General features: G+C 46.2%; 1 protein-coding gene across 2 annotated transcripts in view; it reads right to left on the reverse strand.

The window, feature by feature from the left end:
- Positions 1-7,571: 7,571 nt before the first annotated feature.
- Positions 7,572-22,938, reverse strand: part of PTH1R (parathyroid hormone 1 receptor) — a 124,039-nt gene continuing 108,672 nt past the window's right edge. For both annotated transcript variants that reach the window (XM_062567634.1, XM_062567633.1), the window contains 6 exons: positions 21,846-21,906; positions 16,180-16,246; positions 12,809-12,903; positions 10,074-10,215; positions 8,827-8,868; positions 7,572-7,934 (listed from right to left, as the gene is read on the reverse strand). In XM_062567634.1, the coding sequence (XP_062423618.1) occupies positions 7,572-7,934; positions 8,827-8,868; positions 10,074-10,215; positions 12,809-12,903; positions 16,180-16,246; positions 21,846-21,906 (770 nt within the window). The remainder of the gene's footprint in view (positions 7,935-8,826; positions 8,869-10,073; positions 10,216-12,808; positions 12,904-16,179; positions 16,247-21,845; positions 21,907-22,938) is intronic.

Here is a 22,938-nt window from a genome sequence, read left to right on the forward strand (position 1 = left end):
TCAGTGAAAGCACTCGTGTGGGAGGGAGAAGAACACACCCCAGCTCCTTTTCCTCTGCTCAGACTAGGAAAAAAGGAGCCAATACCTTGAAAGCAGACTCACTGGACAGAGCCTAGTGGACTGCTGGGAATGGCTGAGTCTTTCCTCTAATGCCCAGACTTCTTCACTTCTGGTGCCCATCATGGCTTGGTCACTCTGAAGCTAATGAGAAGAAGCAATGAGTTTTAGCAGCAGTTCTCTTTCTTCATGCATGTCCCCAGCTCAGGAAAATGGCGAGAGATTAACATTGTGTTTCCAAACATGGGATGGTCTGATGAGACAGGCTGGGATTATGGTATTGGCTGTACTTCTCCTGCCACCAAATAAGTGATTTTCCCTCGCTGCCAGCTCTACTTCACAAAACCTGTCTTTTGGGACATAAGTTACCTCTTGCTCATCCTCCCCTGCAGCCCCCAAGGAAGAGTGATTAAATTAGACAGAGAAAAACAAAAAGATAAAAGTGTAGTCTAGCAGGAAACATCCAGCTCCATATTTAGAAGGGCTCATGCCTGTTGTAATGCTCTGGTTTAAATAGATGTTGCTTCCCTGGTGAAGTCATTGTTTTCCTTTTCTGCACTAGGTACCTAATGTTTGCACTGTTTGGAGAACATCCTTCATTTATTTATTTATTTTTTTTCTAAGCAGCCTTCCACATGGACATTGTAGCTCTGATTTGGAGGAGGCAGACACAGGCATTTGGAAACCCAGTGGACAGGAACTAATTCTATCCATCTCAAACATTTTAATCTCATGCCTTTTCCTATCCAAATATCTACCATGTCCTAAATCACCACATCTAGAAGCTGACCCCAGTATGAAGGCCATAACTTTGTCACCCATGAAACATTTCAGTAGAGGAGATTGCTATTCAGATCATCTCATCCCTTTTTGTCTCTTTTTTCTGGTTCTGCAGTACTATTTTTCAAAGGCAAAAAGCCACCCTGGAAAATATGGGTGACAAGTAAGGTTTCGGAGATGAAGGGAGGGTGAGGTTAGTTATCTGAATCACTACCCTTTTCAGAATTTATGGGTGAATGCCACTCCATGGAAATCAACAGACATTTTGGTGTCAATTTTCATGGGACGGGGTTTCATTCCATATTGATGCCAACACATCTGTGTTGTTGTACTCCCCATCACTAGCCCAGAATGATTAACCCTCAGTCGCAGGAAGATAATCAAATGCCATCAAATTCCTCAGTTCATATGCCAGGAAAACAATTGCTGCAGTCACAGGGAGAAGCTGCTCTGTGGGAACCAAGAGAAATGTATCTGAATCCCAGGTTCTCGTGCTGAGGTTGCTCTAATGTGCCCCTTTTCATCTGGTAAGAAAAGGAAGGAAAAAAGTGCCGATGAGGATGAAGAAAGAAGAGAAAGTTGTACAGATTTTGTTAAAACACTCATTTGCTTTTTCTAGGCATACCCTGTTTAGAAGAGAGCGTTACTGTGCCTTAGAGCCCACCTCTGTCAAATCTGTGCTGGACAGGGAGGCCTGCCTGAAAAGTAGCCAGATTTTAAGACCCGCTCCCTACTAATGCTCATCTGGGGCAGCTCTTCCCTAACTTTTTCTTTTGTTCCTGCTCCCCGTGCTCTTTGCTAGACTTGGAGCTGATTTCCAGCCCTGCCCTGCCTCAGTGGAGCTTTGCAAATCTATTCTGAATTCGGACAAACCCTTTGCACTCCATTCTTGCAAACACTGCCTTTTGGCTCCCTTACAAAACAGTGTCGCTGCCCATCACTACTGAATGCTATCGAGAGAGACGTTCAGGCAGCCCCAGACAGGTGCAGCAGCTGGGACACACCATAGATGGAAAAGGCTATTCAGGGGACAGTTGTGCTCGTGTGCCCTGGAGCAGCTCTGGTGTATCAACCTAGAGAAGGACATACAAAACACTTCAGCAGATCAGAACATTAAACTTTGGCTATTGCCACCTGCAGCCCTTGCTCTGGGAACAACCTATTTAATTAGAGCCGTGTACCAGCTCTAATCCCAAACCCTCTGAAGCCAGCAGAAAGGCATTGCTTGAGCTTTGCAGGTCATCTCGAATGACTCAGGCTCTTCTGTGAGACAAAACATGAGCAAGTTCAGTTTGAGGCTGAAGTGCCGTGCCAAGATTTGCAAACCTTTCCCTGGTCTGTGGGAAAGGTTTCACAGGAACCTTGTTTGATTTTTATTTTAATGCTCCCCTGTGACTTGCGTTAGCTTCTCATGTTCTTCTTCCCGCTTGCCTCTCAAATCCTGGCAAAATGTTGAGATATTATCTTGAACTTTGTAAACTGTGGGGCTTGCTCAACCCTAGAAGCCAGCATGAAAATTTGGAGGATCTTAATTCACATGCAAACAGGACAGGAAAAAAAAAGAAAAAAGAGGTTAAGTAAAATTCCTACTAACTGAAACAGCTGAGTGGCCATAGTGTAAGACAGTGATGAAAACAGATTAATCCGGACAGGAACAGAAAAAATGGAATTGTTTTATGTGATGGATGATGCCTTGCTTGTCCCTTTGTTTAATCCCAAACAGCAAGCCCAGTCTCTAACTCTCTGTAGAGCATTTCTGCAGCTAGAGTTAGAAGCTTTATTTTAATTCCATTATGCAAATTGTACATGAGTCCTGAAGATTCATATTTATTTTGTTCTGGCATCAGACCTAGTTAATTCGATTAACTTCACCGGAGTAGCTCCTGCCTTCTGCCAATGAATATAAAATCAATATCAGGTCTATTTCTAACTGTCCTGCCCTAGAGACCAGCTTTGAATCACTACATCTGCTTATTTTATCCATTCTGTCCATCACAAAGAACTCTTTCCGCTCCAGAGAAATCAGAACGCCAGATACTACACAGAAACCATCAGAGCACACAGCAGAACCTGATGAAATAAACAAAGAATAACTCATTATTACTGATTTATTGTTTATAATCATCTGTAAGTGTGGCTTAAAGGCAGCAGTCCCTTTTCTTATTCGCTATGCTTTTTCCTCATAGATACACTAAAGCTAAGGACTAGCAGCCTCAACCAGGATATCCGCCCTCTGAAGCCGGTGTGATGGATACTGTGTGCCTAAAGAACTGTGCAGCTGATCCAAACATATTATGTTCCCGTTCTGATGCTCTGGATTGTCTTTGTATTGAAGAGCTGAGATTGGCTTCTACTAATAGAGCTCTTTAAATAGTTTTTTGGCGGTTGTTTTGTAGGGCTAGTTTGGAAAAAAAGAAGTTAAGTGTACAGAAGGCACTCCAACCAACCTGAGTCTGGAATAGATGTGTGTGTGTGTCCACACTGCTGCTGTTCTTAGGCTCCCACCCATTGGAGAGAGGAGCCTTAAATGGTTTCTGGTCCTTTCTCCTCTATATTTCTGGGCTGCCACCCAGCCTAGTGCTACAGGTGGACTAGGGGCATAGAAAAGTCTACCAGCACCGCAAAAAGACTAGCTGAAACAGCTGGACTCTCAGTAGGATAATCCTGTTCTTAAATCTCCAGAACAACTTGAAGACCAAAGAAATAGACCATCAATGAAGATGTCTATCAGCACTGCATAAAGAAGCACTCTGATTAGAAGATCCTTTGCCCATCACAAAAATAGAGACAGTAAATTAACTCAGGGCTAATAGCTAAGTGAAGCACATTAGCAGTATTTCTAGCTAAGACTTTCAGCACAAGACTGTTGGTTTTGATTCAGTTGGACTTGATATTTCTGAGCTTTACTGGAGAGTAGAAGCTGGTCGTGCTCAGGCAGATGTGAAGTGCCCATGCATGTCTCTTCTTCCCAACTCATCCAAAATGGCTGCTGGACAGTTTGCTGCAAAGATGCAAGCGTCACTGGGAAAGGCCACAGAAACTAGACTGCTAGCCAACTGAGCGCTACCCAAAACCGAAAAAGGGCCAACAACTCATATATGCTTTCTTTTGCTATCGCAACGTTTGCTAAGAGCTAAGCTTGAGTTTTGATTCTATGGGAGGCCAAGGTTTGGGTGGAACAGGATAAGGCCAATATCTTTTATAACTTTTTTTTTAACTATATAAAAGTAGGCAAGATTTGCTGCTTCAAATCAGGATGTTAATTTTGGCTAACAGTCTTTGCTGTCCAGTAGGTTCAAGCTTTCAAGTCTACGGGTAAAATCAGGAAAACTGCCTTCAAGTGAATGTCCACACAGATGGACTCTATTTTATTTGCACAACTTATGAACCATCATGTTTTCCAGGCAAATTTAGACAGCCCTGGCCAACATGATCGAAATTTATTTATAGGGTCTTTCACAGACTCATTTCCTTTACAATTTAATGTTCTTCTCATTTCAAGATACCCTAGAGGAATGGGATATAAAATCTACTCTGCCTGGAGAGTTGCACTGTATGCTTGAAAAGTTCTGTAGCTGGTGAGGGATATCATACATACTCTCCACATACTCTGCAGAAAATGGCAACCCATCAGCCGTAGCGGTTAATTTTTTTTTTTTTTTTAAATCAATCAGTAAATCTGTTCTAGCATGAAACTCATTCAAGAAAGTCTGTTCCCCTTGACATGTCTTTGGGTGCAACATGATTTCTCCCCCAGAAGGCTCTGTGAGAATATCTGCATTAATCTGCTCAGGGTTCGGAAACAGAACTTCACCTGCCAAGCAGTTTACAGCTTGCCGCCATCCGTGTGGTGTCCATTTGTGACACAGAATACATGGCTGAGGAAGAAGATATCAAACCTTTGCAGCTTACCCCAAGGAGTTGGAAAATACTGCCCCATTTTTTTTTTCTTTTGTTTCCTGTTACAGCTAAAATGGCATTCAGCTAAAACGAATTCAGGGTCAAGGCAGAGAGGGCGTTCATTTGCATCAGGAGAGAATACTAATAAAAAGAAATCAGTTTTGCTTTATCTCAGAAGGCTCTGGGCTCTTCTTTCTTTGGCTCTCTGATTCTGAAACTCAGATACTCAGACTGCCTTACGAAGAAAACTCTCTCCTGTTACAGCCCCAGAGATGGCCTTTTGCCAGTGGTTGTATCACCTGATGCTGCCCATGGACATAAAACTGAGACCATTAGAAAACGGCAGAATCCAAGGCAAAACAATGCAACACCTCACAATATACGTTACTGCAACAGGTCTTTTCATGACAAGGGGCAGATAGCCCTTCAGCCAACGTATGGGCACCAACAGGTAGAAAAATGGGCATATGCCAGTGGGAAGTGGTATTGTATATGAAAATACTTTGCAGATTCATGCAACCTCTTCTTTAAAGGTCAACACTTAAAGTGCTTTCTCTCAACTTTCTCTCATTTCATATAGTCCTATCTCAGCTGAAAGAGCCATTGACCAGAGAGACTCAGCTGAGTTAAGGGACAGTGATAGTTCTCATTTTGTTTTTTTGTTTTTTGTTTTTTTTTTTTTGGTTGACTTCACTGGGCTTTGGATCAGGCCCTAACTTGAGAGATTGTGTAAAGAAGACATGGGATACAGAAAGCAGAGCCAAGATTCCAACTGCTCTTCCTGGTCTCCTCCAGAACTTTGGGGAAGTTAGACCTTAATTTGCGCTTGGAAAAATAGCTTTGCAAAGCTGGTTCCTATGACTGGGTATGTCTCAGGAGTGCTGGCTGCTGTGACCCACCAGCTGGCTCTAAGGGATCAGGATAGACACTAGCTTTTCCAATAGCCCCCAATCACATGCTAAAGGGCTTTTGCAAACTTGCACAATACCTCTTTCTGATTGCATTTACAAACAACCAGGTGGGGTCAAGAATGTTTCAGATACTGGAAATTTGACAAAAAGGAAAAAAAAGAATAGAAAAAGAGCATCACAAGCAGCTGACTTTCAAACAACAGTAAGGCAATAGCAGAGTTTTGAAAGGGGCTCAAGAGGGGATTCAGGCTGGCTCAGCCAGAGTCCTTCTTCTGCGGAAACACATGCTGGAGTAGGACGTTTGGTCGCTGTTCCTAATTGCCCATCTCTAGGCAATTCTGAATCTTGCTTGAAAATTGGCAAAGACCCATTGCTAGATGCTCAGCTTGTGTGAAATGCCTTCAATACAGAGCGCTGCTTTGTCAGCCAGCAAGGGCTAAACCTCTTTGATGCAGCTGAACATGAAGTGTGTCAGAAAATGACCTTTTGGCATACCTTGCCAAAACCACCAGCAAGGGAAATGCCGCACAGTGATAAAATATTCCTGGTCTTTTCTTCTTGTAGGAAGCAGGCATTTCATTATGCTTGTCCCTTTTGAGGCAACTGCAACAGCAATTCCACAACTGAACATCTCAGCAAGCTTGGTGACTTTGGTTGAAGCTACATGTTCACACCAGCTGAGAATCTGGCCCAGTGTACATGTGTGACTCATCTGACGACCAAACCACAAAGAAGGAAAAGTTAAAAAGATGTTTAGGAGATGACCATCCATGAGCAATCCCTATGCTTTTGTTCAGCAAATTGGCCTTCAGATCTCATGAAATTGCCTATTTTTCTGGCAGATCATGCTTCTGGGTGAAATGGGAAAACTTCCAAAGAAGTCTTTCTCTTCACGAGGGTTTGGACCAGTGAGAAAGAAGAAATTTGGAGAGGAGAATGAAAACAATTTAAAGGTTTTTAAAAAAAAGACTGAAGGTTTTTTTCATGTGCATCCGCAAGAAAGGAGGGCTGAGTTAGCAATCCTGATTTTAGCCACACGCATACACATGCACACACATGCTGAAGGTCTGCTGACTTCCCTCCTTGCCTCAACTCACTTTGGAGCAAACAGGGTGGGCCCGTCTCCGCTGTTAAATCTGGAAGAACAAAAATGTCACACATTCTGATGACCACATTTTCCATCCTAAAATTCCACTAGTTTCTGGCTTCCTAGTGGGGCTCAGGTTAGGGAAAGGAGAACTTAGTTTTCTGCCTGCATCCATCAACTGTGAGCTGCTAATCCTGCTCACCCTGGAGGAGCGTAGTTTTGATAACAAATGATATTGCCTATGGGAAGAACATGCCCCAAGTGATCAGCCATACCAGGCTGCCTACGCTGTGTGTTAGGCTGCACAAACAGGCAGCTATGGCTCCTGGCAGTCACGTGTGTGTTATCAGACAGACTTTAAAAGGAAAGAGCAAACCGAATCGGAGCGGTGATGCCCGAGGTGGCTTGTACCCTTGCAAGAAGATGGCACTGTACAATCCCCACTAGACTCTTGCTCTACTGGGTGAGACTCTCTTCCTCCTCAGCTGCCAGTGGTCTGCAAGAAGTAAAAGGACCGTGTGCTGCTGGGCAACCCTCCCTTGCAAACTCTCAGTATCTCTGTTGTTCGGCGGGTAGCAAGGCCTGCAGGTCTGGATAGCCATGCCTCCATCAACATCAAGGAGACTTAGACCACTGAGTATAAGTATGTGATCAACAGCTGGCCACATTGGTGGTTCACTTTTTTTTCCCATATAACTTAACCTCTTGTTCCACAGAACAGAGAAACTGTATGGAAATCCTTGGCATCCGATGCGTGGCCTGATATTCTTTGCTGACTAAATGCTCTCCAGGAACCTTTTTCATCCTTTTTGCTTCTTCCTCTTCTCCTCCTCTCTTTACATCACTGTCTCTCTTTCTTCTTCAACAAGTACTGTAGGTCTGTCTCCATCATAAAGCCCAGAGCCATTCAGGTACTCCTCATCTTTGTTGTACTGCTCTGGTCCAGAAGAAGGCATGGAGTTCTCAGAAATTGAGCCATTTTTTACATAACCTGGCAAATTCCGGTGTCCATTGAGGGTCCCTGGTATAAGTCTCGTATTGAGGTGGAGGGCAAGTGCCCCTCTCGTGGCTACATTTGTGATGCTGGTGTGGGAAACCATTGGTCCATAACTGTAGGTTGTGCTCCCACTTCGTGCTTTCCTTTTAAAGTCAAGTGCTAATGTCCATCTGCTCCATGACTTCTTTATTTCTGCTTGGACCTGAAAAGGGGGAGAGACAAGAGTGGGGGAGAAAAAGATGAATGAGAGGAAAGAAGCACAGAGAGTCATCAGCATGAAGTAGTATCCACAGACCAAATGTGTGCAGAACTTTCTGGAGAATGAAATTGGAAGGAACGGTAAATTCATGTTAGATCCTGACAAATGCCCTGATGAAAACTGTGAAAGCTTCACTGGAGAAATTTAGGAAAGAGAAAGTTAAGATGAAATCTGTTTCCCATATGGCATGGATTTCACCTTGGGGTTATGCTTAAGGGCCTAAGCAACCTGTCTGTGATTGCATTTCCCCTTAAAACAGGCATTTATAAAGTTAGGTCAAAGCAGGCTTATGCTGGGCCGTGCAAGTAGCTCTGCTCTTTCCCAGTACACTAGTGCTGATCATCTAGCTTTTTAGTTTGCAAACATAGAGAGAATTAAAATAAACAGACATAGCTTGTTGACTGTTTGAAAACTAAAGCATGTCACTCTTGAAATTAAAAAAAAAAAATCAACAAAGCTTAGAGAGACAAGAGTTTGCTAATTAAGTAGATATTCTATTAATCCACTTTTATTCTTGCCACTGGTCAGAAATTAAGCAGTACTTAGCAGCATTTGGGCTGGGAAAAAGAAAAACAACTTTTTTCTTTTTTTTTACTTTTTTTCCAGTAGCCACTTCCAGTAGCTCCTTTAATGGAGACAGATGGTCCTGGGTGTTTTGTATCACCCAAAATGAGCATGTGGACTTTCTACATGGACCAAAAGCTTCTTCAGGGAGTGAAAAACAGGGTTGCTTCTCTAGAATAAGTGGGGTTACATTGAAGTGCATCCACCTAACCATCAAGATTTGAGAATAATCTATCAGAGAAAGGAAATAATGAAGAAGCTGATGACTTACCTCTCCATTGCAAAAACAGTATATGATGGCAACAAAAAATCCCTGGAAGGAAAAAGAGACAACACATAAATATTAATCTTGCTGCACCTGAGTATTTCTTTCCTGATGCTTCTGCCCAGAATCCCTGTGTTCCTGAGACATTAACATTTATAATTATCTGAATATGAGTAAGAAACCTCTTAGTGTTCAGTATTGTGCAGGACAGACAGATGAACATAGCCATTTTCCTGCAGACTATCTACAAAGTAGATAGATAAATCTTCTTGGTCATGCCTTAGCTAAAATATTTGTTTGCCTTTCACTCTCCCACTGAATTTTGCAAAAGTTCTGAGATAGTAAATGGGTGCCTGGAAAGGTGGTGGGTTTATGAATACACCCAATGAACATTTCCAATGGTTAACATGTAAGTGATTCTGTATGTCTGGAAGATGGAAGATGGCCCCGATGGGACTCTTCCAGCCCTGGCTGCCACTGGAGTAACCTCAGCTCAGGGCAGAGCTGGCTGAGTGGAACCAGTAAGAGAATTCAGGTATGAGAAAACCATCCATATCATTCTGCAATATTTTAATGAGATTTTCATGCTTTAACCCATTATGTTATTCCATCAGCACCCAGTAGAAGTTGCTGAAGTGTGTGAACATGTTTGACTCCCACTTCCCTTATAGTTTCTCTAAGCTTTCAACAAACCAATCCCACTGTCTGCCTTTTGTCACCCATCCCAGGCATCCTCAGTGATAGGTAGTGAGGCAAAAGTTAATCTCTCAGGCAAGGGTGTGCAGCGACTATAAAGCACAGCTTGTAATGAGGTCTTAATTTTTCCTGTAGTGTCTTCTATAGAACCAGTCCTGGAACTGAATCTGCATTATGCCCAAACCCAGAACTGGGGGATCTATTTACAGGACTAAAACAGAACTTGAGACAAGCAAGCAGCAAGGTGATTTAAAACAGCATGTCTCTGTGGAGCTCTACCAGCTTAACTCTAACCTTAATCTAAAAGGGATTTATGGGGCAAGTTATCTTTCAACAGGAAAACATTTTTTGTTGGACACACTGACCCTTTTTTACCTTGTGTTTTGCAAATGTAAAACATGCTCAATGTGAAAACAGTGTCAAATCACCTTGTGAATGAAACCTGACATACTGAAAAAACAACTCTGCTTCCAAAGAGAACACCTTGCACTCTGATTTCCCTCTTTTCTGCATTGAAAATCTCATAGTTTAGTCCCCTAATTTAACAGTTATGGTACCTGGAAAGAGTTGAACAGCATTTCATAGTGCATTTGAACTTGCCAAAGAATCCCTGACACATCTGTGTATGGCATAGCCATGAAAACAATATAGTGAACGCCAAACAGAGGCATAAGGACGAGGGTGGATTTCAGCAGCTTCCTGTAGGAACAAGGAAAGGGAGAGAAAGACAGAGGAAGTCAGGAGATGGAGCAGAGCAAACCTTCCAGTCTGGTGGATCCACCTCATACCTTGCTTTTGTGTCACACACAATTTTTTTCGCGCTCATATACCCACCCTGGCTGGGCCTGGATATTTTACCAATGTGGTCCATCCCCAACATGCGCTAGTCTGACCCTTTCCAGGTTAGAGCAGTGGTAGGGCACTGGTCTTAGGGGGCATTTGGGGTTTCACTAGTTCCTGGAAATCCCCTGTTTGGAGGAGCAGCTCCATCTCGGCATAAGAAGAGCAGGGCAGCGAGAACATGTACGATGCGGCCCCCAATACTTGGCAGAATTTGTCCCCGAGGGAACCTGCCTTGCCTGGAAGTGAGCTAACCGAGGGATTAAACTCTCTGCCAACTCTCTGCGAAGAGTTACAGCAAGTCCCCAAGTGCAGGCAATTATTGGGAAGGGTGGACATCACTAGCAGAAAGACCTGGTACCTCTATCCAGCAACTGGCAGTCACCAAGGGAATTAAAAACATTAAAGGAGCAGGGCCCATCCAAACCATAATTAATATCAAACTTGAGCCAGAGAGAAATAAATAGACAAGTCAGAGCCCTGACATGGCAGTAGGAAAAAAAAAAGAGGGGGAGAGAGAGGGGGGGGGGAGAGAGAGAGAGGGGGGGGGAGAGAGAGAGGGGGGGGGAGAGAGAGAGGGGGGGGAGAGAGAGAGGGGGGGGAGAGAGAGAGGGGGGGGAGAGAGAGAGGGGGGGGAGAGAGAGAGGGGGGGGAGAGAGAGAGGGGGGGGAGAGAGAGAGGGGGGGGAGAGAGAGAGGGGGGGGAGAGAGAGAGGGGGGGAGAGAGAGAGGGGGGGGAGAGAGAGAGGGGGGGGAGAGAGAGAGGGGGGGGAGAGAGAGAGGGGGGGGAGAGAGAGAGGGGGGGGAGAGAGAGAGGGGGGGGAGAGAGAGAGGGGGGGAGAGAGAGAGGGGGGGGAGAGAGAGAGGGGGGGGAGAGAGAGAGGGGGGGGAGAGAGAGAGGGGGGGGAGAGAGAGAGGGGGGGGAGAGAGAGAGGGGGGGGAGAGAGAGAGGGGGGGGAGAGAGAGAGGGGGGGAGAGAGAGAGGGGGGGAGAGAGAGAGGGGGGGAGAGAGAGAGGGGGGGAGAGAGAGAGGGGGGGGAGAGAGAGAGGGGGGGGAGAGAGAGAGGGGGGGGAGAGAGAGAGGGGGGGGAGAGAGAGAGGGGGGGGAGAGAGAGAGGGGGGGAGAGAGAGAGGGGGGGGAGAGAGAGAGGGGGGGAGAGAGAGAGGGGGGGGAGAGAGAGAGGGGGGAGAGAGAGAGGGGGGGGAGAGAGAGGGGGGGAGAGAGAGGGGGGGGAGAGAGAGGGGGGGGAGAGAGAGGGGGGGGGAGAGAGAGGGGGGGGGAGAGAGAGGGGGGGGGAGAGAGAGGGGGGGGGAGAGAGAGGGGGGGGGAGAGAGAGGGGGGGGGAGAGAGAGGGGGGGGGGGGGAGAGAGAGAGGTGTTCTCCAGCCAAATCCCATTCCAACTTCAAATTAAACTTTTTGTGTGTGGAGAGTGAGATGGTAGCAATGAGCTCATGGCTGGCAGATGAGCTCACTCTGCCCTCCCCTCCTCAGGCTTGAGGCTAATCAGTCCAGATTGAGAGACTGTGAAAAGCCTGAGAAGCTCTCGTAAAGCTGAAGTGTCTTAGCAATCTACTTTTTCTGTCCAGTTTTGCCTATGCTACAAATATCCTAAGTTATCGAGGGAGAAGACCTGGCAGAGCAAAGGAAAATAAAACAAATGAGAAATGTCAGATTTCCTGTGAAGAGTCAGAAATCTTTTTTTTTTTTAATTTTAGCAAAAGTACTGAAACATTAGCTGAAGGGCAGGTTTAACAAGTAGACCAAGTTTTACAAAGCATAGAGGGAAATAAATAAATTGGTTAAGGTTTGGGAGCTTCAACAGTATAAGCATGACTTTTTTTTTTGCACTGTTGGTCCAAAGCTGACAATGATGCAAAATCTCTAGGGTGAATGAATATTTGGGCATAGCAGTTCACAAAGTCTCCAGCTCAAGAAAGGGTCCAGCTGCTGTCTCAACACAGCTTGTAGGTGATAAACAGGCAGAGGGCACCTGAGGAGACAAGGTCCGAGTGAAGGATTTTAACAAGACTGGGATTAGCAGAGAATGCAGGACTCATATCTCCTGTGTTAGAGTCCTACCATTGGTCCAGGCTGCCTTTTGCTGCTCCGTAGTGGAAGGCTCTCCTTTAGGTGCAGAGACCAACCTTTTGAGTACCACCAATGTGGGTACGCAGAAGAACAGTCACACCCAAACTGGCCTAGGAGACTGAAGTATTCTCTTAAACCTTTGAGGCAGGTCTCTTATGTTGGGTTTGAAAGGTTGGGGGTGAGAGTGGGCTTCTACACTGCTGCTGATTCACTCTGACATGGTAGGTGGATTCTTCTCACCTCATTTTAGATGTCTAAAGTCATCTCCAACTGAACTTATCACCCTGGGCTTCCTGTGCAACTAGTGGGGAGAAACAGGGATTTTGACATCTCCCAGAAAAGTGGTGAGGGAATGTGGCTTACCTGTACTGTTGTCTTGAATCACACCTCCCTGCATTTGTCTCCCGTAGCTTGGTTGCTAGGACTCTGATAATATTGATAAAAAGAATAAAATTTACCTGGAAGAGGGAAAAAAAAACAACAAAGAAAGGATAACTCTTAAAAAAGATGCCAGCCAGTCAGTGCTTTCCCCACAACAGGTGAGTCAGGGGACTGTAGTATGCGGTCACCTTCTGATCCTGCTGTGTGCCTAGCTCCTCCTGGGAGAGCTTCTGCTATGGTCTAAACTGAAAATCAGCCTGGAAACACCCACCCTTTCAACTTAGCAGATAAATCCTTCCAACCTTGTGTCAAAGCATACTCGCAGGACAGAAGAGGAGGGCTGTGGCTGGGTGGACTTTCTCTGCCTTTGCTGAAATCACTGTTTGCCACACGAATTGCGGTAGTCACTGCCTGCTCAGCACCTTTCAGCAACATTTAAAAGCAAGTTGAGAGAGGCAAAAGGAACAGGCTTTCTCTGAGAAAGTGTGGTCATCCCAAATGAAAATACGTTTATACGAGCTAGCCAGCCTGGGCACCCTTTTGCATGAGATTAGGTTGAGTCCCTTACCAAGAAAGGCTGCAGGATAGGAAGAGATTGAAAGAAAACGTGGAGGTGGGTGAACAGACTCCTAACTGGATATTATCACAGCATATAAGACAGTGTTTACCACGCATTTTGAGGTGTGGACCACAGCCAGCCCTCAGCATTTTTCACATTGTCTTTGCCACCAGGTTTAAAACTCTGTACAATGATATGAATCATTTTCATGGCCTCATGAACCTCCAGTGACTTCTAGAACTTAGTCTGGGGTCCAGGAAGCACAGTAAAATTGGGCTATAATTGAGGGGACAGAGGCAGAAAAGCTATCTACTTTCTATCCAGCGAACCACCTCTAACGGCCCACATCTTGTGCCTGGCTGCTGAAAAGAGCCTACGCAGTCTTAGAAGAACACGTCCGTGGTGACCCTTGGCAGCACAATGTAACAATGATCTCTCATGGTTATAACGCCACTTAACGGGGTGAAAAACTGGGAGACTTGTGAGGAATACCGGGCCCCTTCGAGGACCTTGGAGGTTGGTTTCACTGGGGCCAAGATTGCACCTGCGGAGGTCCCAGACAAACCCATTGGTGGAGACACAGCGAGGCTCCATGCAGTAGCATCAGTGGAACTGCCTGTCCTGGGCAGAACCAAATTGCTGGGCTAATGCTGATGCCTATGGGCTTCTCTGGAGGCCTGCGGCTGTCATTTGACTTCCCAGATGCCAGTATAGCAGTATTTTAAGGAAACAAATTACCATGCCACACAGGCTTATAGTTTTATGCCAGAAGGGACCATTGTGAACCTCTAGTTTGATCTCCTGCAAAACACACTCCATAAGACCTCCTTGTATTCATTTTCATTTGAGCTACTGGAGATTTGGATTTCAATATTTCCATGACAGAGATCCTACCACAACCATTGGTAAGTTGTTCCAATGTTTAATTATCCTCATTGTTAAAACAAGTAGTTCCCTGAGCAGCTGAATGAACATGGCCCAGTTTGCTATGGCTTTGTCTTCTGTGGTTGGATTCTTTCTCTTTTAATGAGGTGCAAGTTCATTTGGAACAGCTGGCCCCAGGGTAAAAAAGGGGTAAGTCTGCACTACGCCCTTTTCCTCAAAGGGGCGTTAGTAGAACTTCTCTTCTGTATCTATTTGACTGTTTTCATGAGGTTTGCGGGAATTTAACATCTATGCAACCCAAGTCCCTCAGTTACGTTTGGTCGGAATTTATTGACTGGCACAAAAGTTACAAGGGAGGGATGGATAGACCAAAAGGCAAGGAAGCCCACTGCCTAGGGGTACATAATTCATTTTTGTTGGAAAGCAATCTGAAAGAAAATGCAGGCTTTGTTTCTTGTATGAGCTTTTCTAGCTTCAAAGTCTCAACAACAGGATTTTGTTCCATGTTTGTCAGCTAAATTGAAGATGTCCAACCTTATCACAGTCAGAAGGGAAACTCCCCTGACTTTTCCTAAAACATGTGCTAGGTTTTAAAAGAAATCCAGACAATTGAATGACATCAAAGTTAGCAGTAGAGTGGAGTGATTTAAAACCCCTTAGACTTCAAATTCTCTGCAAACACATTCAGAAAATGCATAACTTCATCCAGCAACATATGACTGGTTAGTATGGGAATTGGAAAGGCAGCCAAGTGAACAATATGAACCCACAGAAATTAAACAACCCGCAGAATATTTTTGCATGATAAATAGCTGCATTTGCAAATAGTCAGGGTACAGGCACAGCAGAGCTTCGTGAAGAAACATTATTTTTACGAGCACAAGCCTCAATTGAGCTCTTTCTCCTCTGCTAATTGGGCCTTAAATTAAATGCAATGGGGTTGCTGGCATTCATCTGTTTGAACTATATGAACTTTCTCTTCTATCCTACTACTTCATTTCCAGTGGCCATGATGTGGCCTTGGTGATTTGTTTCTTCCAAGGTACAGATGTAATTACTAGAGCCAAGTTGAGAATTTCTATCAAAATGAATTTTTGATGAAGAAAAAAGAACCCTTAAAGTCCAAAGCAGCTCACCTAATTGCACATAACAGAACATTCACCTAAAAACCTTTCCTGCTGTTTATAGGCAAATGGTCTGGTTTTCTTCTCACCCACACTGATTGCCTTCCAAGATCTCCTGATTTACAAGTCAGAACAAGGTATATACGGCCTGATGTAAAACCCCCTAAAGGCTACAGAAAGATTCTTGTTGACTCCACTCAGGTGTTTATGGGTGCATGTACAAATGGACTAAGACATGTGACTGTGGAAAAGCTTTTTCACATGCTCTCATATACCCATCAGAAGATGTAGTGAGGGAAAACCATAGAGAAAAGACAGAGAGAGGATAATTAATGAAAAGCCTTATAACAGGTTCCCTAGCTAACTGGGACCTGCTCAACTAAGCGTATAACTACCCACTGTATTCCCCTTACACATAAGTTATGGAGCCCCAGTTCTAAGCCTCAGAACTGGAAATGCTGCATGGGAACATACAGTGGTGCCTGTCACCACATGGGATGGCAACATTGGCTTGAATGTTTGTTTCATTAACAGTTTTAGGGTGCCGTCTTGTGCCAACTCCCTTTCCTAAGCAAGGCTTGGTTTTGCTAGTAAACCCGTCAACCATGTCAAACTTCAGACAGCACAAACATAAGGCCCTTGAAATGCAAGTTCCCAGACTCTACACTATTAAGGCAGGAACTATGTTAGCAGGGTAATCAGAGCAAGGCTGCCCTGCTCCATTCTCCACACTGAGCCCAAACAAAATCACTGCCTCCCACCCACTGCAATGAGCCAGTACTCACCACAATAGCTGCCAGAATGGGCACCTGAATAATCCATTTTAAATTGCCAGCACTCAAGTCCCAACACCTGCGAAGAGATTGACATCCCATCAGGAAGTCATTGGTTACACACGGAAACAGACTCACTCTCCTGTTTGCTAAATCCACCCCAGAAAGACAGATTCTTCCAAAGCCTGCTATGTTGGAAGGGCCTAGCTCTAACTGTACTTTCAGTCAGCATAGCTTCAAAGTAGCCCTCTTCCTGTTTGCTTACCATTCCCAACTGAAACTTGTATTAAATCCATTTAGAGTCATATTTTCCAGATTTCAAGGATATTCCCTACATGCTGTCTTGAAGACTTGTCCCTTCTAGGCAGGAACACACCCTTTTCTGCTTCAGCTGATCTGACCTTGGTAATGGGTGATTAGATGACCTCTTCATGGTCCTTCCAGATATATATATATTTTAGGGTCGTTTATAACCCCAGCCTATGATTGGGTTGCTTACAGAAGAACAATGTGTTGGAAGGCATGAGGCTCACAGAAGTCCCTAAGCCCCAAGCCCAGAGGGGGCTGGAAGGGTTTTCCTGTGGAGGTATAGGCTAGTACAGGCTTGCCCTGCACTTAAGTCTTTCCCAGCATCCACTCTTGGAGCCAGGATGCTGAGCTAGAAGGACTTCTATCTTGAACTGCTATGGTCATTTTTTTCTCATGCCTCATCTACATGATGAGAAACCAGTTTAGTTAAATCCACGATCATCCTTGTGTGTGGACATGTTTACCTTGAAATTACTGCCCAGCAGAATACTTTGGCTACTGAATTATTGTTCAGCAGCTACAGAGGTAGCCTTTTTCCGTTTGCATACATTACTTTGAGCAGACTTAAAGCGAGTTTCAGCATACAGCTTATATCCACACGTGGGCTGGCCAGCTGTGGGTACATTGGCAGATAGGCCTCAGCAATAGTGAGATATCCTATAAAGATCCAGTAGCACATCCGTCTAAGCTCATCTTACCAGAAAAAGCTGCAATGAAAGTAATCAAGTTTTTGGGAAAACAAGAGAAGTCATGCTGGGGCTTTCTGAATTGGCCTTATATTATCCCCTGGAAAAAGCCAGCAGAGATTTGCATCGGGACTAGTCCTGTTCAAGTAAAGGGCAGAGGCATGCATGATTGTGTGCTTTCAGTTACTGTGCTTCCTTCAGCCCTACTTTCAAGGTGAAAGCCAGCCATGCCCCACAAAGTCTTTATCATCTCTACATCTTCAGCCCTTATCCTCTCCTCCTAGCAGCAGTAAGGATGGGAAGGGTGAACTGTTGGTGGCCATGGATGTTCGTCTACGGTCATCTGGCTTCTGAGAATGGGCTGAACATTGCTTCCTCCCAGGCATTTCCAACAGCTATTGAATAAGGTCACTCAGTGTTAATCACTCTGAATTCTCTCCAACCACAGGGAGAGAAGAGTGCCGCAGGCCTTTCTTTATTTGTGCCAGCCAGCCCCACATGGGACTGCAGTTTTCATGTTACGGGCCAAGTTCTGCCCAGGCAGCTATTCAAGGAAGGTGAGAGACAGAGGCAGAGAAACCACCAGTGCTGACTGAAAAGCTCTGCAGTGATGAACCTTTGCCAACACAGATGTGTCATTCTTTAATGGCTCTGCTACTAGTTTCTTCCAAGCCTAGAACTGAAACTCCATTTGGAAAACAGTCTCCTTCCTAGGCAAAGCCATTTGAAAAGTTGCCTGGGGAACTCCATGCTCTTGCTAGGAGACCATTGGCAGATGAACGCTGTTGTGAGGTCAAGCCTGGGCTGTGCTTTGCTGGGGGCAAACGTGATTTGGTGGGGGGGGAGAGAGGATTTTGGTAGGGGGGAGGGAGGGTGTCATACAGATAGGGAAAACAACAAAACACAAGTTGGGTTGGGGGGCCTCCAATGGATGCATGCAGCTGGGGATGTGCATTCGGGACATGCCTATAGGCGATCCCCGTACACCCTCCCTGGGAAACCTGCAGGCATGACCACCTCTCCAAAATGCCTGTACACCAATGCACGCAGCATGGGGAACAAACAGGAGGAGCTGGAGATCTGTGTGCGATCGCAGGGCCATGATCTCGTTGCAATCACGGAGACATGGTGGAATAGCTCACATCACTGCAACGCTGCCGTGGATGGCTATGTGCTTTTTAGGAGAGACAGGCCAGGAAGGCGAGGTGGTGGAGTTGCTCTTTATGTGAGAGAGCAACTGGAATGCATCGAGCTCTGCCTAGGAGGGGAGGAGGAGGAGGCAGCTGAGAGCTTATGGGTAAAGACCAAAGGGCAGGCCAACATGGGGGACACTGTTGTGGGTGTCTACTACAGGCCACCTGACCAGGAAGAGAAAGTTGTTGAGGCCTTCTATAGACAGCTGGAGGTAGCGTCATGATCACAGGCCCTGACTCTCATGGGGAACTTCAACCACCCTGACATCTGCTGGAGGGACTACAGGGCAAGGCACAAACAACCCAGGAGGCTCCTGCAATGCATTGATGATAACTTCTTGTCACAAATGGTGGAGGAGCCTACGAGGAAGGGTGTCCTGCTGGACCTTGTCCTTACCAACAGGGAGGGACTGGTTAGAGATGTGAAGATTGGGGGCAGCCTTGGCTGCAGTGACCATGAGATGGTGGAGTTCAGGATCCTGCAGGAAAGAAGTAAGGCAACAAACAGGATTGTAACCCTGGACTTCAGGAGAGTGGACTTTGGGCTCTTCAGAGACCTAATTGGAAGTATCCCATGGGTTAAGGCCCTAGAAGGAAGGGGGGTCTGTGAGAGCTAGCTAATATTCAAACATCGCTTCCTCCAAGCTCAAGAGTGGTGCATCCCTATGAGTAAGAAGCACAGCATAAGGGGCAGGAGACCTGCATGGGTGAGCAAGGAGCTCCTGGCCAAATTCAGACAGAAGAAGGAAGTACACAGAATGTGGAAGAGGGGACAGGCTACCTGGGAGAAGTATAGGAATTCAGTCAGAGTAGGTAGAGATGAGGCGAGGAAGGCTAAGGCCCAGCTGGAATTGAGTCTGGCAAGGGATGTCAAGGACAACAGGAAGGGCTTCTTCAAATACATCAGCAGCAAGAGCAGGACTAGGGAAAATGTGGGCCTGCTACTGAACGGGACGGGGGCCCTGGTGACAAGGGATACGGAGAAGGCAGAATTACTGAATGCCTTCTTTGCTCCAGCCTTCACTGCTAAGGGCAGCCCTCGGGAATCCTGCAACCTGGATGTGAGGGAAAAAGTCTGGAGAAGGGAAGACTTTCCTTTGGTTGAGGAGGAAAGGATTATAGACCTTCTGGGCAAGCCTGACATCCACAAATCCATGGGCCCAGAACGGATGCACCCATGGGTACTGAGGGAGCTGGTGGATGTTATTGCCAAGCCACTCTCCATCATCTTTGAAAGGTCCTGGAGAACTGGAGAGGTGCCTGAGGACTGGAAGAAAGCCAGTGTCACTCCAGTCTTCAAGAAGAGCAAGAAGGAGGACCCAGGCAACTACAGGCCGGTCAGCCTCACCTCCATCCCTGGAAAGGGGATGGAACAGCTCATTCTGGATGTCATCTCCAGGCATATGGAGGAGAAGGTGATCAGGAGTAGCCAGCATGGATTCACCAAGGGGAAATCCTGCTTAACCAATCTGATAGCCTTCTCTGATGGAATGACTGGCTGGGTAGATGAGGGCAGAGCAGTGGACGTTGTGTACCTTGACTTTAGCAAGGCCTTTGACACTGTCTCCCCTAACATCCTCCTAGATAAGCTCAGGAAGTGTGGATTAGACGAGTGGACAGTGAGGAAGATTGAGAACTGGCTGAAAGGCAGAGCTCAGAGGGTCGTCATCAGTGGCGTGGAGTCTAGTTGGAGGCCTGTGGCTAGTGGCATCCCCCATGGCTCAGGACTGGGTCACATCCTGTTCAACTTTTTCATCAATGACCTGGATGAGGGGACAGAGTGCCTCCTCAGCAAGTTTGCTGATGATACCAAGCTGGGAGGAGTGGCTGACACACCTGAGGGCTGTGCTGCCATTCAGAGAGACCTGGACAGGCTGGAGAGCTGGGCAGAGAGGAACCTCATGAGGTTCAACAAGGGCAAGTGCCGAGTCCTGCACCTAGGGAGAAATAACCCTAGGCACCAGTACAAGCTGGGGGCTGACCTGCTGGAGAGCAGCTCTGCAGAGAAAGACCTGGGAGTGCTGGTGGACGACAGGTTGACCATGAGCCAGCAATGTGCCCTTGTGGCCAAGAAGGCCAATGGTCTCCTGGGGTGCATTAGGAAAAGTGTTGCCAGCAGGTCAAGGGAGGTGATCCTGCCCCTCTACTCAGCCCTAGGGAGGCCTCATCTCAAGTATTGTGTCCAGTTCTGGGCTCCCCACGACAAGAGAGACATGGAGCTACTGGAGAGACTCCAGCATAGGGCTACAAAGATGATCAGAGGGCTGGAGCACCTGCCCTGTGAGGAACGGCTACGAGAGCTGGGCCTGTTTAGCCTGGGGAAGAGAAGACTGAGGGGGGATCTTATCAATGTGTACAAGTACCTGAAGGGAGGGTGTCAAGGGGACAGGGACAAACTCTTTCCAGTTGTCCCGTGTGACAGGACAAGAGGCAATGGGCATAAATTGAAGCACAGGAAGTTCTGCCTGACCATGAGGGGGAATTTCTTCCCTGTGAGAGTGACGGAGCACTGGAGCAGGTTGCCCAGAGAGGTTATGGAGTCTCCTTCTCTGGAGATCTTCAAGGCCTGCCTGGCTGCAACCCTGTCTACCATGCTCTAGGTGACCCTGCTGAGCGGGGAGGTTGGACTAGATGATCTCCAGAGGTCCCTTCCAACCTTACTGATTCCATGATTCTATGATTCTGTGATTCTATGATTCTATGATTGTATTGGAGTGTGAAGATTGGGTGCTGTGGATGCTTCATTCAACATAACATGAGAACATGAGGACATCATGGTGGCTGTACTGGCCCAGACCAAAGAACCAGCTAGTGCAGCATCTTGTTTCAGACGGTAACCAGAAAGTGATGTCTAGAGAGGAATAGGCAAGCAGGTAGTAGTATTTGTGCTGAATATTCTTCCAACTATCTGCAATTCAGGAGAACTTTCTGAGCCAGAACATTGCCTTAGTATTTAATACTTCTGGAGGAATTCATCTTTGCAGGTGCTCTACCTGGCCAGTGACGAACCACTTTCTTTTGACCATGCTGAATCTACTACTTCCCAGCTTCATATAATGCTTTCTAGTTCAGCCACTGGAAGAGTCAGTGAACAAGTGGTCTCTATCCATGCTATGCAGGCCATTCAGGATTTTATGGAGCTCTGTCCTGTCCTTGCCTAGCTATGAACAAGTGATATGGTGCCTGTGCTGGTGGGATGAAAATGCTGTAGTTTTACCTCTATCACCCCTGTGGCTATCCAAGGGATGCTGATACATCAGCTGCAGGTGTTCATTTCTGTCAAATTCTGTGAAATGAAAGGAAAGCTGCACCCATGCTATCCCTCTCTGCCACACACACCTTGTAGGTTTGCTGCCTTCATAGTGGAAGTGACTTCTGGCCTTGCCTTCTTCCTTTTTTCCTTTCTGTTCACCCACAAAGTCACCTGTGCTAAAAGCCCCACAAAGGCGTCACATGCAAAACGGAAAAAGAAAACCTGACTGAGACTTACTCTGTGTCGGCTAGAGTGGCTCTCACGCTGGCCCACGCTGTAACAAATACAGCAGGGAGTCCTGCAAAGACATAGAAATTCAAATTGAGTGAGTAAGCTGGAGCTAGAGGGCTCCATTCTGCACAAACCCTGGTGGAGAGGGCTAGTGGTGGGGTGGAAGACAGAGTTTTAAAATATTCAAGCATAATTTGGACTTTGGTCTTGCATATCTTCAGTGGTCCAAGCATAGTAAACTAAGCAGTGGCAGGAACCATATTCTGAGGCCAAACGGTATGACTTGGACATATCGACCACACTAAACTCTCTCAGCTTTAAAAACAGAGCATGCTGTTTTCCCAAGCTGTCTACCAGGAGTGGGTCTGGCTTATGCTACCTTATGAATCATGCTTAGGAACTTTGTAGGAGATGCCCAGCTGTCCTGGACCTGAAGTGTATAGTGGACTTAGAATAAATCTTCATGTATGACTAAAGACATAGCCTGTAGGATCTCAATGAACACGGGCCAGCAATTTCTGCTCTAGCCAACAGGTCCAACTTGAAGTAGAGATGGGTTTCATGGAACACATCATTCCCAAGATATTTCTTCCCTTCCACTGACTTCAAGGGAAGACAGATGTGGAGTCAGGCTTGGACCTGTATCGCCCAGGGCAGGGACTTGAATACACTGGAAAGTTGTGTTCCAAAATGCTTGGTGGCAGCTGTACTAGCAATGAAACAGGGTCTGGCCATAGCCTTGGCGACTTCCAATGATCACATGCTGCTAACCAAGTCCTAACACAGTTTTGGACCAGGCCAGCTGTCACCAGGCCAGCTGTCACCATCCCAGATATCCCTGGGCAAGGGTCAGGCCCTCCTTTTTTTGGAGAGAAGAGAGAGGATGAAGAAATAACTCAGCTGTATAGTTGTGAGCTGTGCCATGCCAGCTGGTCTGAAGACTGCCAAATAAATCTTGACTGATTCAATTTACAGGAAAAGATGTGGCATGTAGGGCAAGCTCACCTATGCACTAACTTAACTGAACTACTATAATAATTGCACTACACTATGTGCTGCGGATACATCAGCTAATCCTACATGGGGCACCATGGTAGTG

The sequence above is a fragment of the Rhea pennata genome, chromosome 2, assembly GCF_028389875.1.
Source record: "Rhea pennata isolate bPtePen1 chromosome 2, bPtePen1.pri, whole genome shotgun sequence".
Taxonomy (NCBI): Eukaryota; Metazoa; Chordata; class Aves; order Rheiformes; family Rheidae; genus Rhea; species Rhea pennata.